The 23,946-nt window shown below is 45.1% G+C and overlaps 1 protein-coding gene across 1 annotated transcript in view; it reads right to left on the bottom strand.

The window, feature by feature from the left end:
• Nucleotides 1-22,634: 22,634 nt before the first annotated feature.
• LOC143934223 (transmembrane protein 26-like) overlaps nt 22,635-23,946 on the bottom strand; it is a 74,073-nt gene continuing 72,761 nt past the window's right edge. The window contains exon 4 of the mRNA XM_077457653.1: nt 22,635-23,201. Coding sequence (XP_077313779.1) covers nt 22,635-23,201 — 567 coding nt within the window. The remainder of the gene's footprint in view (nt 23,202-23,946) is intronic.

Genomic DNA, 23,946 nt, shown 5'->3' with positions numbered 1-23,946 from the left:
AGAGGAGGGGGTGGAAGGAGCTGTGACAGAATCACCACTAGTATTTTGGAGGCTTGGTGGTGGAACAAGCTCCAACAATACTGAACCCTGTCCTGCATCCTTCCCAGCTGCCAGCAGAGTTACCCAGTACACCGTGAAAGAAAGGTAACATCCCTGTCCATGCCTGCTGGACCATGAATCAGCGGTAATATGCACCTTACTGCTGACCGCCCTGTCCAACAAGGCCAAGACATTGCCTTCCACAGTGCTAGTAGAGAGCCGGAATGGCCTTCCGTGAAACGAAATGGCATTTGGGAACCTGCCACTGAGGTACCGCACATTCCACAACTTCACGAAAGGGGGCAGAGTCTACCAGCTGAAAAGGCAGCATTTGCAGTGCTAGCAATTTGGCCAAGCTACCATTCAAACGCTGAGCATGTGGATGGCTGTGAATTTCTTTTGATGGTTTAGCAACTGGGGTAGTTTGCATTTGCCTGCTAAAATCAGATGTTGGTGTACCACTAGCAGATTGGACACAAGTATTTGGGACACCTATTTCTATACCTTCATTCCTCTCAGTGCAGGTTTCTGAGAGGACTGGAGGTATAGTGGGGTTGGAGATCCCAGCTGATGAGGAGCAAGGAGCCATCTGCCTTGTTCTTTGATGTGGGTATTTTAAGTGCTGTTACCAACGGACTGCATGGGAGGTCGTCATATGTCTGGTCAAGTATGTGGTGCCCAAGCGGCTGCTGTTTTGGCCACGCTTGATACGCTTCAGACATATGTTGCAAACAGGAATGGTGCGATCTTCTGCACACATGTCAAAAAAGGACCACACCAAAGAACTTTTCAAAATATGCGGGGAGTCAGCAGCGCCCTGCACCTGCTTAGCTCTGCTGTGTGATGCAAAAGGGTGGCTGCCCTTAAGTTGCCCCCTGGAGGAAATCCTGCCTCATTGGAGATGTGGCTCCTCCTCCTCCTCTCTTCTATCAGGCACCCAAGTGGAGTCAGTGACCTCATCATTCCCTCCCTCCTTGTCACTGGAGCAAACTTGGCAGTATGGTATGGCAGGGTATCAGTGCTGCCTTATCAGTGCAGCCCCATCAGTTCAGCTTATCAGTGCCGCCTCATCAGTGGCCATCAGTGCAGCCTCATCAGTGGCCATCAGTGCAGCCTCATCAGTGGCCATCAGTGCAGCATATTAGTGCTGCCGTATTAGTGCAGCCTCGTCAGTGCCCATCGATGCAGCTTATCAGTGCCCATCCGTGCACACTCATCAATGCCCATCGGTGTCACCTATCAGTGCTTATCAGTGCCCATAAATGTAGCCTCATTGGTGGTTATCAGTGCCCATCAGTGCAGCCTCATCTGTGCTTATCAGTGCAAATCAATGCAGCCTTTCAGTGCCCATCAATGCAGCCTGTCACTGCATGGGGGATCATGGAAGGAGAGTCGGTCGGATCACACCGAGAGAGGATTTCACGCTGTGACAGCTTGGATCTGAAATGCTGGTCGCTATCAAACAATGTCCCGCCTCCTGGATTGGCTCCTATAATAGATAGCAAACAAATTAAATCACCCAGCATTGGACCAGAGTGCTGTCTATTATAGGAACCAGTCCAGGAGGCAGGACTTTGTTTGACAGCAGTCATTTTTTCAGATTCAAGCTGTGACACAGATGCTCTGTTATGTATGTGTCATCTGGCTGGCTCTCCTTCCAAAAGTTTCCTGGCTGATCGCTTCTGTGGCAGTCTTATATTACAGGGCATCAGAGCAGCCCAGGGGTTTTAATGTCTCAATGTACGCTAAAATAAAAACCTAGAAAAAAATGAACTGCTTGCTAACCTGCCACAGTATATATTCTGAGACGGGACAGCTCCTACAGGCACAGTGATGTTACCGTACGTTGCTGCCTGTTTCCGGGTTTCGCTTGCGTTTACCCCTGCTAGCATGTTTCCCTGTGATTCATGGCAGGGACCTGCTGATCAGCTGTCTCAAATCACAGCCCAGAGCCCCGTATTGACAATCAACACAGGGCTCTGTACAGAAAGAGAGATCATTTTGTTACTTTCCCCTGCAAAGCAGGGAAAAGAGACAACTCAATCTGTAGTAAAAAGCAGCACTTATTACACACATTACACATTGTTAGTCACACAATTATCCCCTTGAACGCCCTAGATGTTAACCCCTTTTCAGCCAGTGTCATTAGTACAGTGACAGTATATATTATTAGCATTGGAAAACACACAATGATTGTTGCGTTAACGTATTTCCAGCAGGAAAAGCTGTGTTGTCTGGGGTGGTGAGGGAATGGTTAAAAAGTCAGGATCCTGAACATATAGTCCAAAGTTCTGACAAATGAGCAGCAGAGAGTCAATAAATAAAAATTATGTTAAGAATGACTCCTGATAGAGGTGCAGATTTTTTTAAGGACAGTCCATAGCCCAGATGATTACCACAGGGAGTATAGCTGCCACAGGGAAGGCAGCACACTGGAGAGTAGAAGAACCACTGGGGGGGAATACAAGAAAAACAGACAAGCAGCGCCATATTGTAACAGGGTTCCAGAATGATCATCCAGACAGCACTGTGGTGTCTTGCTCGGCGGCGCCAGTGGTTTCCGGTGTCCCGGGCTAGAGCGTACAGGGTGCAGAAGGAAGCCATCAGACAAAGTCCCTGGTCTCAGTTGGGGGAAGCTATGATGTGCACGTGTTCATGCGTGCTCCTTCATCGGGCATCTAGCCTGGGACATTATGCTCTAGCCTTGGACACAGGAAACCACTGACGCAGCCAAGCAAGACACCATAGCACTGCCTGGATGATCATTCTGAAACCCTGCTGTCCATCTGACATTTACCATGATGAGCCTGCTTTTATCCGTTTTCTAGTGAGTGCATTAGTACTTAATTAAATATGTTACAATATTGCTACACTTAAATTGGCGCTGCTTGTCTGTTTTTCTTATATTATTAGCACTGATCAATGTATTGGTGTCACTGGAGACGTTAAGGGCAGTTAGTCAGTTCCCATTATGTGTCACTTATAGATAGATAGATAGATAGATAGATAGATAGATAGATAGATAGATAGATAGATAGATAGATATATCTATATCTTGTAATGTTCGGGGGACCAGGTAGATCGCAGGACACAGGCTTTTCCCACAGCAAAGGGTTTATTAAACTTAAATAGCTTTACAGCAGCCAAAAACAAAAGGAAAAAGGTCTATAGTCTCACCGACTTGCAAAGTCCAGAATAGCTGTCTTTATCAAAACAGAGCTTGATCTTGATGGCAGGTAGCTTCCCCTGCCAGGAGCCTTCCAAACAGGACACTGCTGTCCACTTCAGTTGCTGCAGTCCAAAATAAACACCATCCACCATCCACCATCCACCATCCACCATCCACCATGTCTTCTCCACTCCTCCACACCCATCTACCACTTCCTGTCTTGTTTTTTAAAGACACTTCCTTAACAGGTGGGTTAATCAATTTTATTCCCTTAAAGAGACCACAACCCAAACAGAGGGGAAATATAGCGTCCTTCCAGGAGTACAGGCGTCCTGTACTATATATATATATATATATATATATATATATATATATATATATATATATATATATATATATATATATATACCATAGTTTGTAGATGCTATAACTTGCATGTAAACCAATTATAGATATGTTTTATAGGGGGTTTTTTTTCAACATTTTTGGTCTTTTTTCGTTTATATATAAAAAAAAAAAAAGTCCAGTGGTGATCAAATACCACAAAAAGAAAGTAGTATTTGTGTGAAAAAAATTATATATAAATTGAATTTGGGTATAGTGTTGCATGGCCACACAATTGCCAGTTAAAATAGCACAGTACCGAATAGCAAAAAATGGCCTGGTCATTAAGGGGGTAAAATCTTTCAGAGCTTAAATGGTTAACAGTTGAGGATAAAAATTGAATCATGGAATTGTATTGTTTAAATGTTAACGTTTGAAGGAGGAGAAAGCATTAGCATGACTAAAACTTTAAAATAGCTGACAGAGGAATATCTTTATTTTAGGGTCTTGTTTGTCACGATAACCACAGGATAAATAAGGTCTGGTAAGAACTGGTTTTGAAATGATGTCTTCAGACAAAGTCAGAACATCAGCATTAAATAGTTTAAATTATATTTTTATATAATATCTCCTGTCACCTAAAATACTAGTTTAGACTATGTCGGAGGTGGTATATGTTTGTATAGGAATTATATGTCATGTGATGAACCCTGTCCTCCCTCCCTCCTTTTCTTTACCTTGTGCAATATTCTTTTCCATAATTTATATGAAGAAGCAATTCTTACCATTAAAAGCAAGCATTCATTGAACGACTTTCTTATCTTGTGCATTGGATGCTTCCGGAGCTCTGAAAGAATTCCACTGATTGTCCAGGTCTAAACAGATTTAATCCTTACAATGTTAAAATGTAATCCACATGTTTGACTCCCCAAAATAGTAAACTCTAAATAAGATTTTGTCTGGAGATTGTGCAGGTGCTTCATGATTTGAAGCATAACAATTTGATCTTTTCTTTCTAGGTAGTCCTAACATAGCTTGAAGGTATGTTATGGATTGCTTTCTTTTAGGATGACTCTCTGGCCAGCCACGTGTAGACCAGAGAGTATTGCATGGAGTTGCTGTGGTAGGGCCAATTTGCAGTGCCAGTAGCCCTAGGCAAGTTACCAACTCTGGATCCAGCGAAAGAATAAATAAAGCATAAAAGTAACAGACAATACAGCAGTATAAATTGAATACATTAACTGCCAATGCACCTTAATTAAGGTGGTGCTCTCAGAACCTAAAACCTGCAAATGGGCTAGGACGATGTGGACTCAAGGACAGCCCACATTCAAAAGAGATTCCAAACAAGAACAAACCATGGCATTACAAAAGCAATACATTTTATTAGTAAACCATGAAAAAAACTTTCACCATACACCAATAAAAACAGTAACAACGTTGTCCAATGCTAAAAAGACACTGTCTGAGCTCGCAGGCCCGCAACACCATGCATACAATGCTAGCAACAATGCTTTTCTAACTCATTTACTAATGACTCTATCAGTGGTCGTGCTTCTGAGGTCACCAGCACAACTTCACGTTGAATTAACCTAACATCTCTATGGCATATTACAGAGACAGTCGGACTACATTACACTCCACATTTTATACGGCTGAATATCAGCATCACCAGCTGTCCATGGATTCAAGATCCGTGTTTAACTTGGATTCACTTCTATGTGCAAGCATTACCCAGTGGTAATCTTGCCAGCAAATGAACTAGCACTTAAAGTCTTAGTTTTCGGCATATTTAGTCAACTAAAATCTCCAGTATATTTTAGTCGACTAAAACGCATTTTAGTTGTCTAAAATCGAATGGGTTTAATTAAATTGTGATATATTATTTAAGCATTTCTATACTCTATACTCATTATATACTCTGTACAGTGGTCTGAAGAGGCCTGCAATGCTGCAAAGTGCTAAGGACAGTCATATGAGGAGGCCTGTAATGCTTCACAGTGCTCTGGACAGTGGTCTGAGAGGCTGGCAATGATGCACAGTTCTCTGGACAGTGGGATGATAGGCTGGAAATGCTGCACAGTGCTCTGGACAGTGGTCTGAGAGGCCAGTAATGCTGTACAGTGCTCTGACTAGGCCAGTAAAGCTGCACAGGCAGGGGCGGACTGACCATTCACGTGCTCGGGCACTGCCCGAGGGCCCCATGCCACCAAGGGGCCCCATCAGGGTTGCCAGCCTCAATAAAACCAGGGACAGTATGTAAAAATCAGTTTTTTTTTAAATCCCAAGATTATAGCTGCCCCGTCTCTCCAGTACCTTTTCAGTGTGTGTATACTGTGTGTGTATAATCTATTGCCTGGGGGCCCCATAATCTCCTATTGCCGAGGGCCCCATAATCTTCTCCTATTGCCTGGGGGCCCCATAATCTCCTATTGCCCGGGGGCCCTATGAGTTGTCAGTCCGCCCCTGTGCACAGGGCTCTGGATAGTGGTCTGAGGAGGCCTGTTAATGCTGCACAGTGCTCTGGTGTTGGTGGTCTGGAGGAGGGAAGTGGACTTGCTACATGAATTCATCAATACCCTCAGTGACAACAATCGTAATATAAGAGTCACATATGTATTTGACAGGAAGCAGATTTCCTTTTTGAACTCAACATCAATTGTACCTCATTAGTGACACATACTGTACATTTCATAAAGAAACAGCAGCTAACATGCTTCTATGTGCTGACAGCCACCATCCAAAATGGCTAAAAGCATGGTATCCCAGTTGGCCAGTTTCTCTGTATTAGGAGATATTGTACCAAATCGGTGCATTTTTAATGTGAAAGTTATGATCTATATAAACGGTTTGCAAAAGAGCATATTCACATGGCCAATTGAAAAAGGCAAAACAGAAAGTGACAAAAAATACCTTTTGAAAAGGAATTCTAGAATCAGCAACCAGGAAGACCCCAGTCCAGTGAGAGTGATGACCCAATTTGGGGCCCATTGGAATACAGTGAGAGACACTGGGGGATCTTGACAAACACACCTGGATTGGCCAATATACAAAGGAGTTCACACCACTCACTCACTCAGTGGTGAGTGGTGTGAGCTCCTTTGTGACTTCTGGAGAGTCCTGTTCATCTGGTACTAGATGCTGCCACTTGATGACTACTCTTACTGTCTTACTGCAAGATTTTATACAATTGTTTGTAAGTAGTTTTCTTTTTATGTCTTCAATAAAAACGTAGCTAAAGGATAACGCACAAGGCTGGTGCGCCCTCTTTTCTCTCTGTTTCCCGCTATCCTGGGCATCCCCTGGTTTAGCCCACAATCCGCAGATAAACTGGGGATCAGGGGAAATTACTTTTCCATCAACCTATTGCGAGCAGTCCTGCCTTCACCCCATTCCTATGGGACCTGCACCCCTTCTGGGCGTACATACTGACTCCCCTTTGTCACAGCTCATACCTGCAGCTTATCATTAATTCTGGGGAGGTCCTTGATAAACAGAAAACAGACATCCTGCCATCCTGCTAAAAGGCAGATTAATCCAGCAGCCTACGAACTTTCACTCCCAGCGACTTACAAAATCCACCCTGACTTTCAAGTGTCCTTGCTAAAAACTGCAAAGTTAGACCCATTTCCTGGTCGTGAGTCAGGTCAACCAGCACCTACAATAATCAACAGCAACGAGGAATATGAGGTTGAGACAATTGTGGATTGTAGAAAAAGAAGAGACACTATCCAGTATTAAATTAAATGGAAAGCCTATGGACCAGAAGACAACTAATGGGAACCAGAATCCAATCTTCATGCCAAGAGATTGATATGGCATTCTTCCAGGCTCACCTCAAAAAGATGCCACAAATGGGCATCTGGAGGTTGCCCATGGGGGGGCAATTTAAAAGAAGTCCGGTTAACAAATGCACATTGGCGCGCGGGCACACCAGTGTGTACACAAAAAGAGGCATGTATTGGCGCATGCGTGAGCGTGTGTGGGTGTGAGCAGGGGCGCGTGTGCACACACGTGCACATACTGCTGCCGGACAGCCTAGTTAAACTGAGCAATGACACATGCACATTACTGAGTGGTCTTTCAGCTTGTTCCTGTTCGCCTGTGCCCTGGTATGTTCCAGTTTACCTGTATTTGACCTGGCTTCACCTGTACCCTCCTTTGGATTTACGCCTGCCTACCTCTGACTTTGACCTGTGTTTGAAATGCTCCTTTAAGAAGAAAGAATAGGGGGCTCTATCCGGTGTGGAAACACAGTTCTAAGGAGCCTCCAGTCAACCACCTGATGTCCAGATGAAGCTATGCAATTGCACAGCGAAGCACGTTGTCGTCATCAACGCCTGAGTTTGCAGCATCCCCTCTAGCATTGGCAAGCTGTTGGAGGGGGAAGCCTGCACCATGCTCTGATCGGCAAGTGCTTTGACAAGGGAGAAATCAGTAACCAGCTGCGCCAGACTGTCACTGCCAAGTACCTGGATATCATCACCTGTGGACCTTACCTCCAGCGGAAATCCATGTGGTGATGGGGGAGAGGAAGTCAAACTGGAACTGCACCTGGACAATGGTACAGTACTATGGCTATGGATTGATACACATGCAAAGCCCCTAATGCCATTTATAAATACACACCCTGTCCCATCTTTGCTCCCTCCCCTCTTTCCATACATGACAGCCACATCAACACATGCATGTCTCCACTGCATCCACAGACCCAGGTAGATAACCCCTGAACTACGCCCCATCCATTAGGTGTCAGGGGTAGGCTTTGAACATTAGTACGAGGGAAGATCTCTGCAAGGTGACACTATGCAGCCATTGGACCTCTCATGTTAATACCTGAGCAATTGGTTCCTTATTGGGCAAACCAGTGACAGTCCCTCCACTGGAATCCCTCACAAACTAGAGAAATCCCATGCAGGATGGATAACTGTATCCCCTTTTCAATTGATGTGACAGGTCCACAGGGTACCCAGCAGTACAGCCATTGAGCAACCCCTCAGTCAACCAGCAAACCCTCCCCTTGGCTTGAGCCTCCAAGGGGGCTGACACACAGGAACACTAACATAGGTTGCTCTCTATTGTTTACTGACATATGGCCATTGGCTGTGGCAGTACTCTGTGTGCCAGTACACTTTGGCGTCCGGATGATCTTGTTTATGTATTATGTTCAGTTATGTGTTTATTTGATGTAGCATGTCTTTCATGGTTATTTACAATTTGTTATCAATAAACATTATTTTACATTTATGAGCAATCCACACTCTTTGTCATTTCCTTAGCCTCTTTTGTTCCATGCCCTAGGGCAGTGATGGCGAACCTTGGCACCCCAGATGTTTTTAAACTACATTTCCCATGATGCTCATTCACTCCGAAGTGTAGTTCAGCATCGTGGGAAATGTAGTTCCAAAACATCTGGGGTGCCAAGGTTCGCCATCACTGCCCTAGGGGAATTGTTTTTTGTTGTAGTGGTCAGAGGAGGCCTGTAATGCTGCACAGTGCTCTGGACAGTTGTCTGAGGAAGCCTGTAATGCTGCACAGTGCTAAAGACAGTGGTCTGAGGAGGCCTGTAATGCTGCACAGTGCTCTGGACAGTAGCTGTAATGCTACACAGTGCTCTGGACAGTGGTCTAAGAGGCTGGTAATGCTGCACAGTGCTCTGAACAGTGGGCTGAGAGGCCGGAAATGCTGCACAGTGCTCTGGACGGTGGTCTGAGAAGGCCTGTAATGCACAGTGCTCTGGACAATGGTCTGAGAGGCCAGTGATGCTGCACAGTGCTCTGGACATTGCTATAAAGAGGTCTGTAATGCTGTAAAAAAGAACAACCAATCATAACATGGAATTGCCTTGAAAAACTCTCCCCATGTGATCAAACCTTGTAAAAGTCAATGATGGAAAACACTTGGGGTACACCATTTAGGGGTCCACTTTATGGTTCAAAAGACCGTTGACCATCACTCCTTGTGGATAATGTAATCAAATTAGCTATTGCTGGTTTACATTCAGCCTATATTGCTGCTTTACTTACATTGCTGCTAGCATCTGTATGCATTGTGTTGCATGCCTGTGAGCCCAGGCAGTGTCTTTTTAGCATTTGACAACGTTGTCTTGTCACTTGTATTTTTATTGGTGTATGGTGAAGGTTTTGGTTAAACATTCATATTTATTTCATGGTTTTTGATAACTAATAAAATGTATTACTTATGTAATGCTGTGGTTTGCTCTTGTTTGGAACCTCTTTTGAATGTGGGCTGTCCTTGAGTCCACATTGTCCTAGTCCAGCAAAAAGAATCCCAGACTATCACGTTTTCTCTCAGATTTCAGCTTTTGAATCATTGATCATTGTCCTCCAGTTGTGGTTCCAGGCTCATACAAGCTTCTTGTTTTATTTTACAATTTTAGCCATGGCTTTCTTACTGCCATTCCATCTGTCAAACCTCCAACTCAAAGATTTTCTTTACAGTGAAAAGTTATATTTGCTGACTTCAAGCACTAAGCTGCATTGAAGCTGTTGTCCTATGGGGTACCTATCACACAAGAAATCCTGCAAACTTTTCTTTTGATTCTGTTATCATGCCTGTTCCTCTCTTGCTTCCTTTGGAATTTCTGCAAAGGAAACACCTACTCTTTTAAGGTGAAGTTAGAACTCTGAAATTAACAATATTTTTCCGTTTTTGGTAACCATATTTTTTTTTTATCATCTTTGAACTTTTTGAATCCTCTTTCCATCTCTCTTACCACACAGAACTCCATCTGATTGGTTGTGAGAAAGCACAGGCACACACATGACAGGATTGGAGTACATTCAAGCAGTTTGAAGTGACCAAACTGTGGCTAAAGATTAAAACAATTCAAATTCAATAAGTGTGAATTATCAAAAATATGCTGATATCCATATCGGACAAATTTGTATGATCTTGGCCAAATCTGGGTTTGTTCTAAACTATGTCCTTATCTCTGTCTACAATTTATTGGCGTATAACACTCACTTTTTCACCAAGAAAATCGGGTGCAAATAGCGTGTGCATGTTATACGCCAATACTTAACAAGGAGGGGGGCGGGACGAGCTCCGTCAGATTACATATAGTGAGAATCTCCTGTTTACCTGGCAGCCTCTGTAATAGGAAACTGGTGCATTGAGGCAGTGGTGAGGCTGCTGCATTGATGGCAGTGGTGAGGCTGCTGCATTGACGGCAATTTTGAGGCTGCTGCATTCACGGCAATGGTGTGGCTGCAGATGGGCATTGATCAGGCTGCATTGATGGCAAAGGTGAGGCTGCAGATGGGCACTGACCCTTATTTTGCTTCAAAGTTCCTTATTTAAAATTTATGTTTTTTTCCTGAAATTTCCCTCTTAAAATGAATGTGCGTATCAGTGGCGGCCCGCCCATAGGGGGCGCCCAAATGGCCCTTTAAAAAAAAAATTGAAAAAAAGTCCTTAAGTGCACTGTGTACGACCGCCGGACACAGTGCAGCGCTGGACACAGTGCACTATGTGAAGCGCCACGTCAACGCAATCACAAGATTGCAGACGTGGCGCTTCATTTGCAGGGTTTTAACCCGCCTTGTGGCGCAATGAAAAGTGCCGATCTGCATCCGCCCGGCGCCCATAGGTTTACTATGCTATGTGCTTTGAGTGACAGACTAGTTAGTCTGTCACTTCCGGTTTTCCCCTGTGTCAGACCAGTGCACCGAGCGGAGGAGCAGAGGAGCGAATGAGTGAACTCCTGCACTTGCCGCTATGAAACAACAACAAGGTAGATTCTGAAAATCCACAGGAGGGGGGCAGAGCTGAATGATTCCACTGACAGCCAAACGAGGCACAGCAACACCAGTGGAGATATTAGAATCACTGACGATCACACAAGGCTGGTCTTCTTATTTCTACAGGATGGATGGAGAGGGAGGTTTCACACGGGCTGTGTGTTTATCAAGTGCTGATCGTCACAATGCTTCTATTATCTCCACTGGTGTTGCTGTGTCTCGGTTTGGCAGTGTCAGTGGAGGCTCTTGTGAAACACACAGCCCATATGAAGCCCCCACCCACCCATCCCTCTGTCCCTGATTCATCCCACCCACCAGCTCTCTGTCCCTGATCCCTGATCCATCCCACCCACCATCCCTCTGTCCCTGATTCATCCCACCCACCAGCTCTCTGTCCCTGATCCCTGATCCATCCCACCCACCCACCATCCCTCTGTCCCTGATTCATCCCACCCACCAGCTCTCTGTCCCTGATCCCTGATCCATCCCACCCACCCACCATCCCTCTGTCCCTAATTCATCCCACCCACCAGCTCTCTGTCCCTGATCCCTGATCCATCCCACCCACCCACCATCCCTCTGTCCCTGATTCATCCCACCCACCAGCTCTCTGTCCCTGATCCCTGATCCATCCCACCCACCCACCATCCCTCTGTCCCTGATTCATCCCACCCACCAGCTCTCTGTCCCTGATTCCTGATCCATCCCACCCACCCACCATCCCTCTGTCCCTGATTCATCCCACCCACCAGCTCTCTGTCCCTGATCCCTGATCCATCCTACCCACCCACCATCCCTCTGTCCCTGATTCATCCCACCCACCAGCTCTCTGCCCCTGATCCCTGATCCATCCCACCCACCCACCATCCCTCTGTCCCTGATTCATCCCACCCACCAGCTCTCTGTCCCTGATCCCTGATCCATCCCACCCACCCACCATCCTTCTGTCCCTGATCCATCCCACCCACCCACCATCCTTCTGTCCCTGATCCATCCCACCTACCATCTCTCTGTCCCTGATCCATCCCACCATCCTTCTGTCCCTGATCCATCCCACCTACCATCTCTCTGTCCCTGGTTCATCCCACCCACCATCTCTCTGTCCCTGATCCATCCCACCAACCATATCTCTGTCCCTGATCCATCCCACCCACCATCTCTCTGTCCCTGATCCATCCCACCATCCTTCTGTCCCTGATCCATCCCACCTACCATCTCTCTGTCTCTGGTCCATCCCAGCCACCATCTCTCTGTCCCTGATCCATCCCACCAACCATATCTCTGTCCCTGATCCATCCCACCCAACATCTCTCTGTCCCTGATCCATCCCACCATCCTTCTGTCCCTGATCCATCCCACCCATCCATCCCTCTGTCCCCGATCCATCCCACCCATCCATCCCTCTGTCCTTGATCCATCCCACCACCCCTCTGTCCCTGATCCATCCCTCTGTCCCTGATCCCATCCCACCCACCACTGATCCAACTCCCCACCCCACCTCCATCCCTCTGTCTCTGATCATCACCATCCCTCTGATCCCACCACCAAAGGCAAACATGTAAGATATTGCATTATTGCAGTCACTAAATGTGATGACTGTATTTGTTTTATTTTATTAGGCTTTCTTGTACTTCATAGTCTGCGGTGACCTCTGCCTATTGCTGTTTCCCGAGCATCTTTTTTGTGTTTCCTGTTTTTTTTTCTCTGGTGAACGAGGAGTGTGGCTGGGCTGTCAGACATATTGATGTGTCATTAGAACCTGGTGTATAATGTAGAGCCTGGTATATGATGTACAGAGCCCTGTCTATAATGTAGAGCCTGGTATATGAAGTATAGAGCCCTGTGTATAATGTAGAGCCTTGTATATGATGTACTACAGGGGACAGAGTTGGTGGATTCTATAATGGGTGGGGCTTATGAGAAGTGGGATGGGTCAAAAGGGTGGGCGTCCCACCTACCATCTCTCTGTCCCTGATCCATCCCACCATCCTTCTGTCCCTGATCCATCCCACCTACCATCTCTCTGTCCCTGGTTCATCCCACCCACCACCTCTCTGTCCCTGATCCATCCCACCAACCATATCTCTGTCCCTGATCCATCCCACCCACCATCTCTCTGTCCCTGATCCATCCCACCCACCATCTCTCTGTCCCTGATCCATCCCACCATCCTTCTGTCCCTGATCCATCCCACCTACCATCTCTCTGTCTCTGGTCCATCCCACCCACCATCTCTCTGTCCCTGATCCATCCCACCAACCATATCTCTGTCCCTGATCCATCCCACCCAACATCTCTCTGTCCCTGATCCATCCCACCATCCTTCTGTCCCTGATCCATCCCACCCACCCATCCCTCTGTCCCCGATCCATCCCACCCATCCATCCCTCTGTCCTTGATCCATCCCACCACCGCTCTGTCCCTGATCCATCCCTCTGTCCCTGATCCCATCCCACCCACCACTGATCCAACTCCCCACCCCACCTCCATCCCTCTGTCTCTGATCATCACCATCCCTCTGATCCCACCACCAAAGGCAAACATGTAAGATATTGCATTATTGCAGTCACTAAATGTGATGACTGTATTTGTTTTATTTTATTAGGCTTTCTTGTACTTCATAGTCTGCGGTGACCTCTGCCTATTGCTGTTTCCCAAGCATCTTTTTTGTGTTTCCTGTTTTTTTTTCTCTGGTGAACGAGGAGTGTGGCTGGGCTGTCAGACATATTGATGTGTCATTAGAACCTGGTGTATAATGTAGAGCCTGGTATATGATGTACAGAGCCCTGTCTATAATGTAGAGCCTGGTATATGAAGTATAGAGCCCTTTGTATAATGTAGAGCCTTGTATATGATGTACTACAGGGGACAGAGTTGGTGGATTCTATAGTGGGTGGGGCTTATGAGAAGTGGGATGGGTCAAAAGGGTGGGCGTGGTCTAGCCCCCCCCCCCCCCCATCTTAAAACTTCACCAGCCGCCACTGATTGACAAAGTTCTGGAACAGAGCTGGAGCATTAAGCAAACCAAAAGGCATAACCAGGTATTCGTAATGCCCGTCCCTAGTGTTAAATGCGGTCTTCCATTCGTCATCTTCCCGTATTCGAATGAGATTGTATGCACCTCTGAGATCCAACTTAGTGAAAATGGAAGCCCCCTTCAACCTGTCAAATAGCTCAGATATTAGAGGTAAGGGGTATCGGTTTTTAACAGTCACAGCGTTTAAACCTCTATAGTCGATGCAGGGTCTGAGGGTACCATCCTTTTTGGCAACGAAAAAGAACCCTGCTCCTGCAGGTGATGAGGATTTCCGGATGAAACCTCTCTCCAGATTCTCGGCGACATACTCAGACATGGAATGGGTCTCTGGAATGGACAAAGGGTAGGTACGACCCCTGGTCAGGGTTGCTCCAGGGACAAGGTCAATAACACAGTCAAAAGATCTGTGGGGAGGAAGCACCTCAGCAGACTTCTTGCAGAACACATCCCGGAAATCGCTGTATGCCGCGGGAAGATCAGACGATACAGATGTGGTAGCAATGGGAAGTTTCCCCTTGGGGGTCAACTTGGGAAGACAGGATGAGAAACACGAAGGACCCCAAGCCAGGATCTGCCCAGAGACCCAGTCCACATGTGGCGAGTGGAGCTGTAGCCAAGGAAGGCCCAATTGTCAGTACTAGAATCCCTTTAGGACCCAGCACAACTCACCTGACACAGTCTGTGTCTGGGAAACAACAGTGATTGGCCAGCTCACGTTTAAATCATCTGTATCAGCATTCAGTCAGTGCTCGTGTTAGAGTTCACTTGTGTTTGATCCAGCTGATATTTGCTCTGTGCCTTTCGTGTTTGACCTTGCTTGTTTGACACCAATACAATGGGGGTAGAGGCCTTGGGTAGGATGAGGAAGGAGATCCACTCCTGGTGGAGTATACCTACCGACATCCTAATAGGTAGCGTCTGGAAACGGATAGGGCCCCCTGGGAGCACAGTGCCATCAATTGCCGAGACTACCAGTGGAGTAGCGAGGGGAGAAAGGGTAAGCTTCATAGAAGAAGCAGTTCTCCAGTCCATAAAATTGCTGGCAGCCCCGGAGTCCAGATATGCTAGGACCGATTAGGGAGAAGTGCCTACATGGAGGAACACCAGAAGAAGAAGACGAGAAGGTGATGTTTCTGGGTCCAATACTCCACCTTCCAAATGTATTAGATCCGAGCGTTTCCCGGACTAAGTGAGCAGGAGTCACGAAAATGACCCTTGCCCCCACAATAAAGGCACAAGCCCAGAGTTCTGCGTCTAGCACGTTATTCGGGGGTTAGTCTGGTGCGGCCCAGCTGCATGGGTTCCTCAGCAGACAGAGGATGCTCCACAGGGCGATGGGAAAAAAGCTCAGGCTGACTAGGACCTAGGGGGTGCTGGCGTCTTTTTTCGAAGGACCTCTCCTGGAAACGAATGTCAATCTGATTGCATAAGGAAATGACATCGTCCAGACTGGCGGGGATAGCTCTTCCTGCTAATTCGTCCTTCACTCGGTCAGAGAGGCCATGTAAAAAGGTTGCGACCAGGGCCTCATTGTTCTAGCTCAATTCCGCTGTAAGGATACAGAACTGAAGTGCATATTGTCCCACTGAACAAGGTTCTTGGCAAAGGCGTAAAAGGGCACTAGCCGCAGAAGAAACACGAGCTGGCTCCTCGAAGATATTACAAAAGAGCTTCAAGAAGTTGGACAGGCTGGAAACCACTGGATCATTTTTCTCCCACAGGGGAGCAGCCCAGGCTAAAGCTTCACCGGAGAGGAGGGAAATTATATAGGCTACCTTTGCCCAATCAGACAGAAAGTTTTGAGGCTGGAGCTCAAAATGAATGGTGCATTGGCTGAGGAAACCCCTGCAGGTCTTGGAGTCCCCAGAGAAACGGGACGGAGCTGGCAGTACTAATGAATGCGTGGATGCGACTGGTGCGATAGGTGCAGTCGCAGACTGTACTTGAGGCTGCAGGTTCGGGATCCCCAAGGAAGCCTGTAGCTGCTCGAAGCGGGAAGCCAGATCTTAAAGGAATCGCATCACCTGAGTCTGATTAGATTCCTGGGTTTCAAGTCTCCGAACTATGCCCTGCAAAGGATCGACTGCAAGAAGCGACCCGTCAGCCGGGTCCATGGCTGATCAAACTAGAAGAGCACACAGCAGGTAACAGGAAGCTAACACACAAAGGTTGATCAGCAGGGTTGGCTAGCAGTGCACAGGTTAATATAGTGTTCTCTGATAGGAGCTAGGGGATGGATTATAAAGGCAGTCAGGTGAGGGTCGGCTGGTCTCTAGAAATGAACACATGGAGAGAGGTAAGCAGACGAACTCTATTGCATAACCATGACACACAGCATTTTTCAGCCTAATTCAGTTCACAGAGTTCTCTGCTCACAGCCGACAGCTGTGAAAAAAGTTTAGCTTAAGGCTCATACACACTATAAGAAAATTGAGCTAGAATTTTCATCCAAAGAATTTTTGTACGATTTTTCTATAGTGTGTACACAACTTTCGACAGCCAATTCTGACTTTTCCTAGGAAAATTCCAGAAGGGACAAACTCCAAAATGTTTCACTTATGAGAACAGAATGAACCATTTTCTTTTAATTTGTACCGTTTTCGTACGATTTTTGTCCAAGAAAAATCAGAAAAGAGAGACTGCGCATGATCAGAAACAATAAACAACATGAAAAAGTTTATGATTTCTGAGAATTTCCGTGAAAATTTTCATTGGTTCCGCTTTGCTGTGAAAAATTTAGAAAAATTTGGGCGAACAAATTGATTTTCTTATAGTGTGTACCCCACTTTAGACAGAGATAAAGAGGTACATTGTTTAGAATTAAGTTCTTTAGATCAAAGGGATGAATTTCGGTCTTTAAATGAAGTCCTTTTAACCACTTAAAGTGGAGTTCCACTCAAAAGTGGAACTTTCGCTCATTTGTCTCCCCCCCCCCTCCGGTGCCACATTTGGCACCATTCGGGGGGGAGCGGATATCCTGTCCCCACTTACGGGAGTCTGGGCTGCGGCACATTATGTTACAGCTCGGCTCCCTCCTCCTTCCCCCACCGCTGGGCCAGTAGGAGAGCATGTGCAGTAGGGACCCAGCATGAAGCCGTAATGCTACACTGCCAGGTTCTCTTACCCGCAATGGTAGCAGCAGCACCTGACAGCTGATGGAAACATAAGCTGCAGTGCCGACATCGCTGGACTTTAGGACAGGTAAGTGTCCTATTATTAAAAGTCAGCAGCTGCAGTATGTGTAGCTGCTGGCTTTTAATTTTTGCAGGGGGTGGGCGGACCTACTCTTTAAAGACTAAAACTTTTTTCTGCCACTTGTTGCTTACAAAATAAAATCTGTATTTTTGCTAGAAAATTACTTAGAACACCCAAACATTTTATATTTTATTTTAGCAGAGACACTAGAGAATAAAATGGCAGTTGTTGCAATATTTTATGTCACATTGTATTTGCGTAGCGGTCTTTCAAATTTTGTTTTAAAAAAAATACACTTTAATGAACTTAAAAAAAAATAAACAGTAAAGTTAGCACAATTTTTTTGTATAATGTGAAAGATGATGTTACACCGCGAGAATTGTGAGAGAATCGTAATCTTTCTTCTAAGCAAAAAAATTGTGATTCTCATTTTGGCCAGAATCGTGCAGCTCTAGTGCTTACAATGATCAGCTTTTATTTATCTAAAACCTTTATCCCAAGGACCCTTTTACACCAGTGGACTTATCAGGTCCACCTGTCTGTTTTTCAGACAGACTTGGACCACCCATTTCTCTCTATGGAGCAGTGTATGTCAGCAGACGTGTTCGCTGACACCCACTGGCATCCGATCCGGTCTGCTAAAAATAAACAGATGGGGATCATTCCTTATCGGTCGGCAGATCAGATCAGATGACAGACAGATGGAAACGGACAGCCAGTCCATTTCTATCTAACCACCCCATAGAGAACAGTGGGCTGTGTCCATATCCACTCTGCATAGTGAAGCAGACTTGGACCTGCCCTTTATCTGCTCAGGGGGGATCAGTGGAGACAGACGGATTCCACTCTGTCTGAAAGGGGCCTAGTAGGAAAAAAACTGTTCACCGTAACTAATTATAAAGTGTTAGCTGGAGTTTGACTTCAATTAGTACATCTAACACCAGGGCTGGATTAAGAGCATTATGGGCTGGTGCTGAGAATTTTGGTAGGCTTTTTTATGGAAATAAATAAAATGAAAATGCTAACTTTTTTGTTAAAACAAATTAAATATTTCAGCAAAATAAATAAAGAGGAGGGATGAAAGAGAGAGGGGTTTGGCGGGGGTGAGAGAGAGGGAGGTAGTTTTAGAAGGGTAGTAATGTGGTGCTCGCAGTGCCTCACGGTGAACTGTGGGTGGCGCCACATTGTAGTAAGAAAGGAAGGGGCTGACACACAATGCACAGGAACGTGCGTGCTCTGTCACATCTGCATGATGTGAATGGAGCCTTACACTTACCAGCCATGTAAAGGGGTATTTACCAAGACAGACCTTCCCTGCCTCTCTGCTAATCTCTGCATCTTTATCCACCTCTTCTCAATACACCTATGCATCCAATAGATGCGGCTCACAGCAGGGGTCCGGTGTGTCCATGTTCTCCATTTCAGGGACAAATCAGGGCCGAATTTTTGCCTGAATTCGGCATTGAAACCGAGGAAAAAATGTGGAGAAGTCCACATCCAATTCACACTAGTGTGAACCCAGCCTACCATATATCTAAGTTATACAAGAGACAGGAGAAATGAAAGGAGATATATTTCTTAGTAAGCATTGTAAGCAATACTAATTTTTGCAGTTTAAACATGTGTTTTTTGCATTGTCTGCTGTAAATTGATACAATTTCATCATGGATGTAAACTCTAGAGGAAATGAATTAGCATCTGTAATTTTGTTCTAGTATGTCTCCTCTCCAGTGGCGGCTGGTGCTCAATATTTTTTTTTGGGGGGGGGGGGGCAAACCAATGTCCTAAGACTCCTTGGCCAATTGGATCTCAGGACCTGCTTCCTGATTGGTCAGGAGGAGAATCAGGAAGACAAGAGCGAATATTAATTATCTATTGTCACACAACTGGGTGGGCTCAGGGTGCAGTGCTCTGTGCCCCAAACCCACCCTTTTTCAAAGACAATAAAAGTCTCAGGTTCTGATCATGTGCTTAAAAAAACCCCATTGAAATCCATGTGGCCAGGCGCATTAATTAGGAGGGTGGCGCCCATGCGCCCCTTGTGGACGGGCCACCACTGCTCCACTCTCTTCAACACATGGCTGTATTTCTCCAGAACTGGTGTGGCTATTGGAACATTTCTGCTCATCTTCTGTTTCAATGACAACTGAAAATGTTGGAATTCCCATCACTTTTCACTCCAGTGACAGTGGTCACAAGAACAAATAAAGGGTGGCTTATCCCAGCGGTGGTGCTGACAGCAATTTAAACTTGAAAGAAAATCTGAAGCTTCCCCACTCTATTGTAAACGTTAAAAAATTATACCTATATACACACAGTTGCACTTCCTTCAAATGTCATATAAATAAATAACTGTGAATAGTGGACACAATACACTAATAAATATTAAATAAATATATAAATATTAAATAAATATACATGAAAATGTGAAGCAATTAAAATACTCCAGCCATTATATCATATACACGTGCAAACAAATGCATGTCACACTTATGCCGCATACACACGGTCGGAATTGGATGCGTGAGTAGGCTCCATTTTTTGTCGGAATTTCTGATAAACAAAATTTGAGAGCTGGTTCTCAAATTTTCCGACAACAAAATCCATTGTCATAAATTCCGAGAGTGTATAGACAATTCCGATGCACAAAATTCCACAAATGCTCGGAATCATGCAGAAGTGCAGCACGGGCTATTGAACTTAATTTTTCTCTGCTCGTCGTACGTGTTGCACGTCACCACATTCTTGCTGTTTGGAATTTCCGACAACATTTGTGTGACCAAGTGTATATAAGACAAGTTTGAGCCAATATCCGTCGGAAATAAATACAGGATTTTGTTGTTGAAATGTCCGATCGTGTGTATGCGGCATTAGACCTTGCTCACTGGGTCTTAAAGTCTGGATCTACCTCATGGACTAAACTTTGTATTTCATCTTTTTCATGCATTGTGTGACATGCATTTGTTTGCACATATATATGATATTATGGTTTTAGCATTTTAATTGCTTCACATTTTTGCATACATTTGTAGCACTAACCCCCGAAGGAGCTGCTGGTTATTTTTGGGGCTTACCATTACCTTCTGTTCTCCTTGTGGCACGTCTAGAGGATGTCCCAGATGACCCAGTAACTTGAGACTGACAATAGATCCACTTGAATGGATTTTATTTGAAAAACTCAAACCATTGAACAGTCTTTCAACTTGGGATCAGAGGGTTGGAAAGGAAGTTCAGGTACTCTCAATGTCAAAGTCCAAAAAATATTAAAGAACTTGCTTACTTTGACTGCATTCAGAGAATAGCCATTCACAACTGGATGAACACCCAGGTTGGACAGTCCCTTTCTCACAAGGCCTAGCAGCCAACAAGGTGCTTACTCAGGAACAAAGTCTTTGTCACAGACGTTGTTGCAGAACATGTAGGGAAACTAAGCTTTAGAACGCTTGTATGATATGGTATGAATCTTTCAGCCTGCTTGGCGATATCCATAAGACCGGATTCTTTCGGTAACTTCAGCCCTTCCAGGCTCTTGTTAAGAAACCCAACCCATATGTGGTGTTCTTCTAAAGAGTCCTCCCCTGGAATGCTCGAAGTACAATGGGTCTCTCCCGAACCGGAGACGGCACCCAACCACCTCAGAATCTTCCTTCAGTTTCCTTGCCCTGGGCCAGCCAGCCCTGAGGCATTACAGTCAGGTGGATCCGCACCCCAGGCAATAGCCTTCCTGGGGGCTGGTGAGGAGGACCAGGACCATGTAATCAGCACATCATACTGGACCGGAACCCCGAACCACGTGACATCCGCATCTTAAATACTCTCTCCCAGAGGGCACAGCGAGAGGGCCACTCCCACTGACCTGGCTCCGAGAGAGAAAGTAATTTAAACACCTGACCAGACCATAGTTCCATGCCTGCCAGAAGACACAGTGCCCCCTGTGGCCAGGCTGAACATTTCACAGTCCAGTCAGACTGATGCCGAAGTAAAATTTAGACAAATAAACCCAAACCTAACTGCAGTTTAGGTAGAGTTTAACTTTGAAAAACGCATAGTGCATGCTCTTCAGGGGCCCGCCGCTACACATTTATTTCATATTTATTCACAATCAGGGTATTATTTGTGGTCACTTTTCACAGTAGTTTATTTATAGTTTATTTATATGACATTTGAAGGAAGCGCAACTGTGTGTATATAGGTATAATTTTTTTAGTTTACAATAGAGTGAGGAAGCTTCAGATTTTCTGTCAAGTTTAAATTGCTGTCAGGACCACCGCTGGGATGAGTCACCCCTCTATTTGTCCTGGTGACCACTGTCGCTGGAGTGAAAAGTGATGAGAAATTCAACATTTTCAGTTGTCATTGAAGCAGAAGGTGAACAGAAATGTTCCAATAACAACACCTGTTCTGGTGATAGTTGTATCTCCAGCCACAAATAACAGGATACAAATGGATAGCCCATTCAAAATTAAAAGCCGAAATTGCTGCAATATTCAGCTTAAATTCAGAGGTTTACCATAGTACTTCTTTTCTACCACTAGATGTTTCAATCTGATAGCAAGGGCCATTCAACCCAATTCCTCTGAGCCCAGGCTATAATGGAACTGCCCCAGCCTGTGACTGGAAGGTATAATTAGAAATAGCAGTTATGAGCTTATCTCTTGATCACTCTGGTCTGTGCTTCAGTCAGCATGTTCTTTTTCAGCTCATGCACTCATCCCTGCTCCCTGCGATGACTTTTCCTTTCACACTGCCCTGCAGTACAGGGGCTGCAAGAGGCTGAAAACTGCTCCAATTCAAGTGCTCTTATTGCATGCATTAAAAAAAAAAACAATAGATGTATTGGTGTATTAAATAAGAGCTTTTCTTTTTTCTATTTTATGTCTGCCTAGAGTTGAGCTTTTAGGCAAGTAATGTCATGACCCTTGAAGGAAAGATACATTGCACTTATCAATGGTGATAAGCATGGTGATGGGGCCATACTGTACATGTTAAAGCAAACAAACACCTTCTTGTGGGTTGAGTCTGAAGAATTTATTTGCTCAAATACAGGCTGGGCATAGTGATTTTTACCTTGGTATGATTTTAAGAAATTTGTTAAATACAGAAACAATCATTTATTTCTGCTTTTACTACTTTCATATTGAATCACAGCAATCCGATATACTTCCAGGAAGACTGTCAATATATTTTTGCAGATAAAGAAAATCATCATCTCATTGAGCACTTTCTCTTTGATGGTCAGATAAAGACGGAATACAAGAAAGGGTCCATCCTGCATTATCACCGCAATTAGCAGACTCCATACTTCACTGGTACAGCAGGAGTATACACAATTCTCACTTCTGTTAGGAGACCTTGGATCGCCATCATTCTCTGTCTCCTCGGGTTTCGCAGATCCTGTCTGAGTGAGAACCAGTGTAAACTGTAGAACTGCCCAACTAAAAAGGCTGAGTCCCACAATGGTCACATTCTGGTTGGTCGCAACAGATGGTTCCTTGATCAATAAAAGTATATCCAGGAGATCAGCACCTAATCCAATATAGATAAGTAGTAGTTGAGAGAGTTGGTCTCTGCTCATCTCCCCTTTTGGCATCAGCCAGCGTGTTATAACTAAGACCAAAATCATGACCTGCTCCAATGCCTCTAACCATAGAATCGATGGCTCAAACTGTGATACCTGCAGAAAAACAAATAATATCAATATACTTCATTTACAGACAATATTTTAAACTCCAATCATAATTGTACATATAAGTTTAACCATGCAATTCAGCATACTTTGCACTGATTTAAATGAGAAAAGGCTGCACTCCTAATCAGTTCCATTCTGTGTAGCTCCATTGTTGTGGAAACCTTAGGGTTCAAAAATCCCATAAATAAAGGGTAAGAAGCCCTTTCTAAAGCTCTGTTCAACTTGGCAGACCCTGCCATTCAACCTGCTGTTGCAACAATGTTCATCTTCCAAATTCTGACTGACTGGTCTAAGGATATGTTTTGGGATCCTGGTTCTATATCTTTGGATCTTTCCATCCTCCAACATCTGGAGTGTCTACCCGTGCCCCTGAGTATAGTGTAGATGGATTAGTGGATACATCCCACTAAATTTTTACTGGCAAATCCTCCCCACAGTGAGGGGTGCCCCAACGTATATAAGTGTTAAAAGTTTTCCTGGCTTTCATGTCAATTTGATCCTAGCACATTTCAGGCACTTGGGTTTGAAAGGTTGTCTCTGGGGCCTTTAAACTAGAATTTCTGTCCCTGCCTCCACCCTGTTTCATGTTTCATGCTGAATTTGTCAATGCCTCTATAAAGATTGGTGGATCTTCACATTGCAGTGAACAGCTCAGCTCCCAATGGGTGATAACCACGGTGCTGAAGGGAGAGAGGCTTCAGTGCAGGGGCGGACTGACCAGTCGGTCACT

Source organism: Lithobates pipiens, unplaced genomic scaffold (assembly GCF_037356315.1).
Source record: "Lithobates pipiens isolate NorthernLeopardFrog02 unplaced genomic scaffold, aLitPip1_a1.2 Scaffold_27, whole genome shotgun sequence".
In the NCBI taxonomy this organism is placed as follows: domain Eukaryota; kingdom Metazoa; phylum Chordata; class Amphibia; order Anura; family Ranidae; genus Lithobates; species Lithobates pipiens.
Note: the sequence above shows the minus strand (reverse complement) of the source record. Positions and strands in the feature narration are given on the sequence as shown.